Genomic DNA, 12,087 nt, shown 5'->3' on the forward strand with positions numbered 1-12,087 from the left:
TTTAGCTACAGACCCCTTTGCCTCCCTGTTTGGAAGCGAATCCTTTGAAGGTGGCTTTGCTGACTTCAGCACGCTGTCAAAGGTAATGTGAAGCTGCTGCTACCACAGAAAATGCATGAAACTGCAGTGACAAGACAGAGCTTACACTCTCTACCAACAATTTCATTACAGTTTTGCCACTACTAAATTTATAAAGGCTGATTTTCTTGAAAAAGAGGTCTTGGTAGTAAATTCTCTTGTCCTGCAGTTCCACTGTGAAGAATGCAGTGTAATCTTTGTGGCTTTATAAGTGTTTTCTCTTTTTGAAGTGATACTATAATTTATGTATTTATTTTTAAATTTGCTGAGCTTAGCTGCAGAAGTATTACTTTTGAATATTTAGCTGCATTCAACTTTATATTGCTGTACACACTAACCATTCCTGATTTTTCTTCATTTTCAACCTTCTGGAGTATGTGGGTGATATGTGTAAAAACAAACAAAAGTATTCTCTTTTGTCTTAGCCCAGACTTTCAGTTCTGAATTAATATTGCATTCTTGAAGAAAGTGTGTAGTAGCATTGCACTGAAAACGTGTATGTCACTGTTTTCTTTGTTGAAGGCCAACAACGAGGATCCTTTTAGCTCTTCCACATCAGGCTCTGTCAGCAGCGTGATCATAACTAAAAACTTATTTGAGGAACCACCAGCTAAAAATGAGGATGTTCCTCCTGCACTGCCCCCTAAGACAGGAACTCCCACCAGGCCCTGTCCACCACCACCTGGTAAGAGCTGACAGTGAGAAGGGTTTACAATCAGCTGCTGAGTGTTGGCAGCGGGACAGTAACAACGAGGGGATGGTGAAGGGTCTGAATCTAAAATGAACAAACAAGATGTGGAACAAGATGTTCCTGATCTGTTGGTCAGTTCCTCAGAGTTAAATTTTGCATGGTGTTTGGGATCATTGTTTGTTTGAAGAGACAAAGGATTTAGAAAACAGGAAAAAAGAAAACTTACTACGAGTATGTGCCAGAACACAGCATAGCTGTAAATTAAAAGGTTACTGATGTGATACACTGTGAATCTTGCATTAAATTATGTTCAAAGTGAGAATTTATTGTGTTTTATCTGTAGCAAAACCTCCATGTTTAATGCAAAATTAATTAAATAGAGTTAAATGACTGGCTCAGCTTTTTAGATTAACTTTTTCCAGGTGGCCTTGCCAGAGGTCTCTAGCAGTAACAGTAATAAACCCAAGTTTCCTGGGCTGTTTTCAGTGGTAGTGGAGTCCTCTGGGATGCTCCATGGCACAAACCACTCTGCTATCCAGAAAAGACCATGATTATCAAAGGTAACACCTTGTAGTTGCAACAACCTCATGTTACAAGACTCCTCACACTCAGTTTTTTTTGCCAGGATAGGAAAACATGTTACTAGTATTCCTTTAAGTTTCTGTCCTCTGTTTCATTGTCTTTAAAAACTCTACTGCATCATTTTTTTTCACTATTACACTCTATGGATGAATTTTAAGGTGTTTTGGAAAACTGTAGCATGAAACTTACACAAGTATTCAATTTTCCTCAAAAGCAGAACACAGATATAGGAGTGTTAATACTGAATTTTAAACTCATGTGTTTAGTTTCTAAAGCTGGTGTGAGATCTGGTTCATGCCAATGCCTTGCAAGTCATCAGTTTCATTGGAAAGTGATGATATTTGAATGTTTGATATTGGTCCTTATTTAAACAGAAAAAGGATTTCTGACTTGGTTGTATGGGAATGGCTGTGACGTGGTGCACTTTTGGAATTCAAGCTTCTATGGGCAGAACAGCAGCATCCTTAACAGTAGATGACTAAAGTAGCCTGATTTGATATGCACAATTAAATATGTGGTTATCTTGATAGCCATTTCAAATAAATTGATTTCCTAATGGAAATAAAAAATGGAGAGGCTTAAGTGTATTTATTTCTAATTTTTCCCTTTTTGTGCTTTAATTATTCCCTTTTTTATGCTTTTTCAAAGAAATGCCCAAAAATCTTCCTCTTAATTCTTCATGCTACAGGAAAATGTGTAGAAGGGTTGTTGCCTCTGAATTCTGTTGCCTCTCTAGGTACTGATAAGCACCCCCGTTTCTTGATTTTGGGGAAGATTTAGAGATTGTATATTTTATATTCTTACAATACTTAATCTTTCCTGTGCAGAAATAAAATTAATTCCCAGGATGTCATTTGGAGTGCTTCTCCCACATCATTCAAGAAAGATGTATTTTTTGCCAGAATAGAATCACAGAATGGTTTGAGTTGGAAGGGACCATAAAGATCATCTTGTTCCACCCCCACTGCCAAGGGCAGGGACAACTTCCACTATACCAGATTTCTTCAAAGCCCCATCCAGCCTGATCCTGAACACTTCCAGGGATGGGGCAGCCACAATGTCACCATAAGTTATAGATAGAACATCATCAGTGAGTGAGAGCTATCATGGCAAGGTTATCTGGGAAGTGTCTAAGTAAATCATACATTCCCAAGGGGGTATTCTTTAAATTCAAATTAAAATCTCTTTTGGTCTTATGAAAGAATTTTTAGACTAACTTGTAACAGTGATATGCAAAATAATAAGCACTTTGGTTCAGTTCTGAGTTTTAATCAAAAATGGCAACAGAAGCAACTTTTAAAATACAGCCATTGTTAGTGCTGGAATCACTTGCAGAACTTCAGAGCAGAATTCAAGAAACTGCACTGAAACCTCTTCTGTAAACGGTAACATACAGAGAGAATGGTGGGATGAAATTCAGCTCAACTGTTCTTGGAACTCTTTGGGTTAATGTCCTCAAAGGTGTTGAAACCTGACTAGGGTTAAGTTGAAAAAAGAACAACATAAGTGGGAGCTTATTCCTGATTCTGTTTATTTGCAGCTACTGGGGCAAGAATTAACAAGATAATTCAGCCTGTGATTGTCTGTTGTGATACTCTTTCATTCCTGGTGTTAGCATAGTGAGAGGACATGGAGTTTTGAGGACTGAGATATATGATAATAAATTTCTGGTCTCTGAATGAAATTATGTTAACTTCATCCAAACAAATAATAAAAAAAATGCTGGAATGATCACAGACAGTTGATCAGCAGAAAAAAATACTGTGCTGATAGAATAGATGCTCAAAACTGTTAGAAATTCTTTTGCCAAAATAATTAAAATATAATTGTATTCCTGAATCATTAACATACATGTGTTCCTTTTTACCTGATTACCCTTTCAGAAACTATGAACCCTCATTTTTTAAACTGTCAACCCTTCCTCTGAAATTACAACTCCACTAATTCATGGGAAGAGGTTGCATCCCAAGTAGCTTTTGAATTGTGGTTGTTTTTTGGTTTTTTTTTACAAGTTTTGGCATGTTATTACCTGCTATCCTAAATTCATTTTAAATTCATTTTAATCTAAGGGAAAAGACCTATCAATCAAATAGACTCTTCAGATTCCTTTAAACCGAGCGATCCATTTCAGCCTTTCCCCACCCCAGACATTCCCAAAGAACAAGAAGCAAATCTGTTCTGTGATCCATTTGCTCCCACCAGCATCAGTAAAGAGGCTGACCCCAACAATTTTGCAAACTTCAGTACTGTGAGTAAACACTTTTTTACGTTTGTTTCAGTATAATGGCAGCTTTGAAATGTTCACACTGAAGTTTTCAGTCTAATTTAAAACATTAAAACATATCCCACGTCCAAAAGGGATATTGCTTCCATTTAAAACAGTGTTTACATTTCATTTACAGCTGAGGCTGTCCTAAAACAAAGTACTGCAAAATGTTATAGCTGATGTTTAAATTGCATTGGTTTTATGAGGTTTTTTTTCATGGAGGCCTCCTAGCTGTTAGAAAATAGGACTTTAAAAATATCTATGTTCTGGGGATTATCCGTTTTATCAGCATGTGCTGATAAAATTATATGTCTATAACAAGCACACTGTTAACTATCCAATTAAAAGTAAAGCAAAATGTGATTTTAGTTTAGCTGTCACTGAACTGTTTGGTCATAATTTTAATGTACTGAAATATTGATAAACAGCCTCTTAACAGTGTATATTAATGAAATATAATTTGTTGAGTTTTGAGTGGCTAGTAAATTCCAGACTGATGTTCAATTAAGTAAAAAGTAGTAAGTGTCTCTTTATAACCAGAATTCATTTCATAGAAGTCGTGGTGTCCAAGCAGTAGAAGCAAATCTAAAGGTTTGTGCATGCCTATATATTATTTTTTTCTTTTGAGCTTTTGCAAGTAGGAGTTTTGGAAGGCATCCTCTCACTTTCAAGCCTGATACCTGTTAAATGCAATTTGCATTTACAGTATCTTGACCATACTGCTTTTTTTCCGTTCAGGCCTAATAAACTATGTGCTTGATTGAAGTAAACTGAGGATTGTCAGGCTCTCAAAATAGACTTGCACTGGTTGGTGTGTCTTGTAGCATGATAATTTCTGAAATGTGGTTATTGATCTGTGGTATTAGAGGGTCTGAGAAGCCAATTTGGAGGAGACCGTATAGAGAAAGTAAAAAATGTTCATTATCTTTGTGAAGGAAAAAAATATTCTTTCCGAGCTGCAATTATTGAAAATATTGAGTGAACTGTGGAGAAAACTTAAGTGTTTCTATGTTTATTTCCCAGAGAAGGATCTCAAAGCAAAGAGTAGCTGGAGTATGATATGATAACCCTTTCAGAGTTAATGTTGGGACATTCATGAACACATGGACTTCACCTACTTAGTTTTTCTGCATGTTTACTAGAAACAAACTTTAGCATAATCTTTTGTATTTTGTTTAAGATAAATTTATTTAAATTACTTAAACTCTATTTAAGATTAACTGGCTCTAATTTATCATCATTGTACCGCAGATACTTAGTTCACATTCCGTTCACATCAATATACATGGAAATAATCTCTTTTTTTCCCCTCCCATATCATGCTGACCTTTCTCTGTATGACTACTAAGCTTCTAACTGTACAGTTACCTTATTATTTTACTGCTTCTTGGCAGAAGTATTTTTCATGTACACATTTAGAAACAGTCGGTCTACAGCTAAATTTTTGTAGTTATTGTCGCCTGGAAAAATCATCCCTAATGAAAGCAAGGTCAATCAGGATGGCCTAATACTGTGAATAGGGGTGTGTTTTGCAAAATGTTCTGATTTATTTAGGTTTTTTTGTATAGACTGTTTTTTTCTAATCCAAAATAAAACTGTATTTGAATTATAGCACTTTCTGCTCAGTAACATTTTTGAAACTTAATACTGAATTTTGAAACATGGCATATTTCATTAAAATACATCAGTTGGATGGCTTGAATGCAGTTCTTAAACCTTAGACTAAGCCAATCTTAATAATGTATTACAACTAAAAACAAGTAATATTTTGAAGATTAGAATATATACAATTATTGAAAAACTCTAATTGTTGCTTAAACCAAGGGCTTGGACACTCATAGTTATCTCTGTGTTATTAATCTGATTTATTTTGTCTTTTCAAAATGCAGTATTCTACTGAGGAAGACATGATTGAATGGGCTAAGAGAGAAAGTGAGAGAGAAGAGAAAGAAAGATTGGCAAGACTAAAACAGCAAGAGCAAGAAGACTTGGAACTGGCTATTGCACTCAGTAAATCTGAAATATCAGAAGCATGAAGTTTAGAATAATTTTATCTCACGTAAACTGTTTTGTCCCTTTTCCTGAATACCTAACCTATTTAAATGTTAATCAGAAAATGCATATATACAAGAAACTATGAAAGGTTTTAAATTTCTGAAAGTGATGTGAATGTTTCTGCTAAATTCAATCCTTTCGGTTACTGTTTGAATAACTGTTAAGTTTAGCATTCAATTTCTCTCAAGTTTTTCAGGAGAACGAAGTATTTTTCCCAGCTGAAAGCAAATCAGTTTAAAATGCAGATAGAGAGATTGTGGTTTGACTGTAATCTATCAGCAGTTGGTAATTGAGCATAAAGCGAACACAGCAATTATTCTGTCATGGCTGACTGTCTCCCATCAAGCAGTTAGTCATTGCAAACCTTTTATCCTTCTAAAGAGGTTTTAGTAATGCCAGAGTTGTGGAGTGCTTTATTTTATATGTATGCACAAAGATTTTTCTCCTCATTGAAGATTTTATGTTGGATTTGACGTTTATCTTCATGGAGTCTACATCAGAAAGAATGTGTCTTTCTGAAACCTTCTTTGCTTTTACTTGCATGGTCATAGGTTTTAAGACAGACCTGTTATTTTGTTTTATAAGGCAATTAAGCTGAAGATTCATGTGCATTTGCTGTTGGCTAAGGTGACTGTCAAATTGTGAGACCCCACTGCTATTTGAGCCACTTTTGCCTGTTAAATATGCAGCTGAACTGGCAAGTTAATAAGTTCCATTTGAAATAGGATTGAGAATAGAAAGAAAAAACTGGTAGTCTGATTTCTATTTTTTTTTTAACAACAGTGTTTTCTGTATATGTAATTTATTGAATGCCAACTGATAGTTGCACCTTAAACTGAATGATTTCTGAATGGTCACTGAGTCAGAGTAGGATTGATAGAATGTTAATGAAAATAACTTAATGGAAATAACTTATTGTTCATTTTGAAAGAATTCTATTTGGAAAATCAGTTTCATTAAAATAATTCCAAAAAGAATAATCTTGTGCCCTGTCTAAGAAAAATCAATGGCAGCAGCATAAACATCTAGAGGGTTTTTTTTCCTTGCACTTTTAATCTGTGGTATTTCTTTTGAGGAAATTGAAGTGTTTCAACACAAAGCACTGGGGCAAACGGGGAGAACTCAGCCATGTTTCAGTATATTTAAGCTCTTCCCATTACCTATCAATGCTGCTGTTGCATGAGTTTGAGGGGTTTCAATTTTTCAGGAAAAATGAGTAACCTGACTGGGATGGTTTTTCTTTTGCACTGGGAGATGAGCGTTTAAACACCTGCTCAAAAAAAGTAACTTAAAATTTTGCAAGTATTAAATAGTTATAACTTATCTTATACATCTTTGTAATGAGTGTACACTAATCTTGCAAATCATATGCTTAACTGGATTACATAGTTTCTTATCATTTGTTAAAAATGTATACTCAGTGGACCAACACGATATTATATGTATATATTATATATATATTCCTGCTTTCCTTTACGGAATTTAAAGTTTTGAGTCATTTGATGTTACATTTCATGTTACTGACTCTGACTATAGTACTTTTACTCAGACTACCAACAAACCACTGCTGTGAGCTAAAATGGCATTACTTTATGAAGTTTTAACTGGTTTTTTTAAACAACTTGTTCAGGTGGGATTAGCCTCTATTTATAGACTTCCCTTTTGTTTAAAAACTCTAACAATAGCCTGTAATTATGAAGAAATAAAGTTTAAATACATAAATTTGAACTGTTTGCCTATTTTTTTAAGAGGGTGCTGTGAGCTGTAAGGCAACAAGTGAATGTAATGCAATATAAGATATTCTGGTTGTAGCCTGGTGGGAGTGGGTTAATTTTCAGAGAGAAAAGTTGCCTGAATCTCGAGGTTAGCTGAAGTGCACACTAATCCCAGCTGTCACTTGCTTCATCAGGAGTTGTGGTGGCTTCAAAGAAAATTCGGGCTACTCTTGCCCAAGGAGGGGGCAAGAGTAGAGTCTTCTGCCTGCACAGGGGTTACAGAGCCCAAATGTTTAGATACATAAGGTTTATCTGTGAAAATATGGAAGCATACTCTACTGGCTGCTGCCAACATACAGGGCTCAAGGGATCTTTAATTTGACCCAGCATATATGATCCTTCTGAATATGTCTGTCAGCATAATGTGTCCCCCTATGTCAAGGCATAGAGGGCTTGGTCAGAGGTTTAGGAATTCCAACAACCATTTACATGTGTCTTTGATCCTTTTGTTACAGTATAATATATCAATTAATATACTCATCTAACTGGACCCAAATCTCTTTGCCTATTTTCTTTTAATGAGATATCAGTTGAATTAGGCAATGTAATATCTTCATTAATTTTATCAGGTTCACACACATTCTTGAGGCTATTTGAAGCCAGCTGTGGGCTGTCCATTCTTTTTCTCTTAAGTCTCCTGTCAAGTTTCCATCTCAGATGCACTTTGCCTCTGGTTGTGCTGCTTTCAACCTGCTTTCCCCTCCAAACTGTGTGCAGTCCATTTCACTCTTTATGATGAAATTGAAGATGGTTGCTAATCATCTTGACAATTTGATATCCTCTTTTCACTGTCTGACTTCCTATATGATGATGTTCTGTCATATAAAAGTTTCTGTTGCATTCACAGGATACCTTTGAACTCTAGAGATATTATCTCATGTCTGGCAGATGCATTGGACACTTGACAGTTACAATTCCAAGGCAAGTTATCTGAATCCACTAAACTAGAAACTGTATTGGACAGTGTACAGGGGATTAGTGTTAAATCTGTTGCATCACTCTGAAGTATTGACAAGGAACACAATGGCAATAATGGTGCTTAATGAAGGAACTGACATACTGGGCTGAGCAGAATTCTCTAGAAAGCCATCTGCTTCAGCACAGTGGACTTTAAGCCAGGAGATTTGATGTGACAGTGAATGCAAACCTTCTGCTTGATACTGAAAAGCTGTTGTGTTGGACCTCAATGTTGGATTTACTTATTTCTTTGGCCTTTGCCACCTGATGCCCCCGCTGTGGGTCACCTCTTCCAGAAATAGCATCCAGCTGTCGGAACTGTGTTGCCTCCTGTTGTTTCCACAGTAACTTGTCATCAGTTTAATTCACCTACTTAAGTTTAAATTGGCTGTTTCAGAATTTGAATATTTTGCAGAATTATGAGTTCAGTATTGGAATGTTTCAGTCGTGCTTTAGCCGGAATCTTCGAAGCCATTGTGTGCGTGGACGTGTAACCTGTTTTTGCAATACTGACAGAACGGAAGAGGATTTGTTGGCCTTGTGCAGTTATAAAACAAAAGGCAATGTCAAATTAAAGAAAAGAGTCAGCAGTTCATACTGGAAGTAGACAGTAATTTTCCCAAACTGAAGATCCTTCTTGATGCAAGTTTGAAGTTTGCACTTCTGGTAGGTAGAGTGGAGCTTTAGTTGCCCATGTGAGTGTTACTGACCTCTTGAGTTCTCTGCAGAGTTGTGTTTCCAGGGAGCTCTGAGACTAAAATGAAGAAAGCTGCAGAACTGGAAAGAAAGGGAGGGAAGACAGTGTAATGGTAAGGAATTTCTCCTGTGGGGGAGAAGTCAAGGAGAGGGGAAAAAAGAAAGTAAAAATATTTTCCTTTTGTGCTTATAGGCTATAGATGAGTATGAGAACTCCTCATTGGGGGTTTTTGTGGGAAGCTTCACAGCAAATTTTGGCCTATGACTGTTATCCCAGGAAGAATGGAAAGGAACTTCTAATTTGTCAGGTGACAAGCCACCAAGTCTAGGTCAGTAGTATCAGTCATTTTCATCCACAACCTCTACAGAAACAGGCATAGCAAAGAAATACATAAATAACACCAGCTGCATTGCTGTTCCTTGCTCAGAATACTTCAAAATTCCTGCTGTGCTAAAATGGAGAGATCTGCCTGGATCTTAGATTGTAACTGAAAACAAAGAGCATTAGTTTTTAGAGCAGATGATCAGGTAGCTGATAGAGGGGAAAATGCTGCATTGTTTGAGGTCAGGATGTTGTTTCTAGTTATCTTGCTGATTTAGTAAATGAGTTTGGCCAAACCACTTAATGCTAACCCATTTCCTGTTTTCTAAGTGATAATGGGTCTGATAGTGTATTGTGCAACTGCAGTAATCTGGAAAGACAATCCTGTGCAGAGTAAAAGGAATTTTATCCCATTTTACTTGTGGGTATCCTGTAGGTAGGAGAGATGTTATAAGGTGTTTTCTTTGCTGGTATAAGCAGCCAGTTGCACTCCAGGACTATACAAATTACTGGAAATAGATCAAGAATTTAACAGAAGTGCTGCTTTGAACGAGGTATTTGCTTGAGGATTTAGTTTGCTGATAATACAGGGAGAAATTCTTACCTTTGGCTTCAGGGGTCTGTCCCAATAAGAGATCCTGTAACACTGCAGACTGTCAGCTGTCTCAGGTTTGCACTAGACAGACTCATCCTGATCCACTCAGACTGGTTTTCTTGTGTGGCCAGACTCATAATTTATTCTGCTCTGTAGCATTGAACTTCTTGTATTCAAAGCCAGAAGGTCATTAGGATTGTTTTCTATAGAATGCAGTCTCTCCTGGGATGCTACATGAGCAGATGCAGTCACTTGTAAAAAAAAAAACTAATTTTGAAAGACTCAATGGATTTTTAGGTAAAATCCTTCTTGTAGATTTTTTTGTACTTATCTGAAGTTCTATTTAATACCCTGTTTTTAAATGCTCTTCTGTAATAGAGCATTGGTCTTTGAGTTCCAAACAGTTCTGAGGAGTTTGGAGTATGAATCTCATTTTGGGCCTAGTAATAACTTTTACTGAATAAATAACTCGGTCGAGGTTCAAACCAGTGATCCTGAATGCTGAAAACTGCATATAAAGTACTTGTTGAATGTTATACTCATATATTTGAAGTCTCTAATTTTGCATAATATGCTATCCATTTATCTTGAAATATTTATTTTACTGTCAGATATAAAAGCACAGCTATTCTCAAACATACAATAATATACCTCAGGGAATGACTAATTCAAACTGCAGTTAAGCTAATGATGCAGATTTGTCCATTTTAGCTTTTTTTAACTTTGTCACTACAACATAGAATTCTTAAAAGTTGTAAAAAGCAATTTAGAGTATATTCAGGGGTGGTTACTAATAAAAATGTTCTTGAGGTTAGATATGTCTGGCTATTGAAAATGGTCTGTGTCTGAAGCACAGAACTACACAGGAAGTTTTGCTTCATTTGAAAGCTGTGAGCTGGAATGTACGAGCTTCACAATTCAAAAAATTAAATTTATGTAAACAGGTATTTTATGTTGAGAAACGTGGTTGTGCATGTGTATGAGAACAGCTCTGTTGAGGTGCTTGTCACCACTCCTTACACCATCACTCACTGAGATAAAATGTTTGATTTAGCTAAGACAATCATGACGTCTTGCCTGTTGTCAGACTAAGGAATCGTTCCTCAGTCGATGGATGTGCTCCCGTCACTTCTCTTGGCTCCTCTGTGGGAGCAGCTGCTCCCCGAGCACTGGAGTGTGGGGCAGGCCTGCCACCTCCTTCTTGTTCCTCACATCACGAGCCACATTGTCAGTGTGCAGCTAATAAATTCTTTCTTTTTTTAACCTTCTACACCCACTGTTCCCGTTAATGTGCCCATTGTTTCTTTATGTCAACCCAGTCCTTCTGTTTGTCCTGCCACTCCCTCGGCCGTGTATACCTTTGCCTTCTCTCCCCTGTTCATTTCCTTCCACAGGCTCCTTTCTTTTGTTAATCTCTTCTGAACTCTTATCCCCATAACCCCGAAGTTGTGTGATTGATACGATTATAACATATGTAATGGCCAAAGCAAAACAATTTTTCCAGTATTGCATATCTACTTGCAATTTCAGTGGGTTAAGTTTTCATTAACAAGAGAGGTAAGTTACATTTTTAAATGAAATATTTATTTCCTTGTTCATTTTATGTTGATGAACAAATTAAATAATTTAAATTAAATTATTAATTAATCTGTTCACAGCCTGACCCACCTGAGGTGTGAGCACTGTGGGGTGTTAAACCTGTGGTACAACTTGCCGACCCCTCTGTTGGGGGCAGGGGGTGCACCCAGGCACATCCCGCCGTGGCAGCAGGTACAGAGCTCAGGCTAACTTAAAACTTTGGCTAAATAGGAACGAGATTTTCCTCCTGCTCTTTCTTCAGAGGGGAATGAACGACTCCAATTCCAGTACACAGCCCTCCCCTCAGCTCTTCCCGGAGCCCTTCGCACCGGTGCGGGGCGACACGCCCGGGTCCCGCCCGAGCGCTGCGGTGGTACCGTCACCCCGGGGCATCCCATCCCATCCCATCCCATCCCGGCGGGGGCGGGCGCTGCCGCAGCCGCTCACCTGCGGGGGCGGCCCCTCGGCCCGGCCCGGCCCTGCCCGAACATG

The 12,087-nt window shown here is 37.4% G+C and overlaps 1 protein-coding gene across 7 annotated transcripts in view; it reads left to right on the plus strand.

Moving 5' to 3' along the window:
- EPS15 (epidermal growth factor receptor pathway substrate 15) overlaps positions 1-7,394 on the plus strand; it is a 68,827-nt gene extending 61,433 nt beyond the window's left edge. For 4 of the 7 annotated variants that reach the window (XM_064665243.1, XM_064665242.1, XM_064665244.1 and 1 more), the window contains 4 exons: positions 6-82; positions 601-763; positions 3,421-3,599; positions 5,507-7,394. In XM_064665243.1, coding sequence (XP_064521313.1) covers positions 6-82; positions 601-763; positions 3,421-3,599; positions 5,507-5,653 — 566 coding nt within the window. In that variant the 3' untranslated portion in view covers positions 5,654-7,394. Of the gene's footprint in view, positions 1-5; positions 83-600; positions 764-3,420; positions 3,600-4,171; positions 4,209-5,506 lie in introns of all 7 variants that reach the window. The other 3 variants (XM_064665241.1, XM_064665240.1, XM_064665245.1) reach the window with 3 other exon arrangements.
- Positions 7,395-12,087: the final 4,693 nt, after the last annotated feature.

This window comes from Pseudopipra pipra, chromosome 9, assembly GCF_036250125.1.
Source record: "Pseudopipra pipra isolate bDixPip1 chromosome 9, bDixPip1.hap1, whole genome shotgun sequence".
NCBI lineage: Eukaryota > Metazoa > Chordata > Aves > Passeriformes > Pipridae > Pseudopipra > Pseudopipra pipra.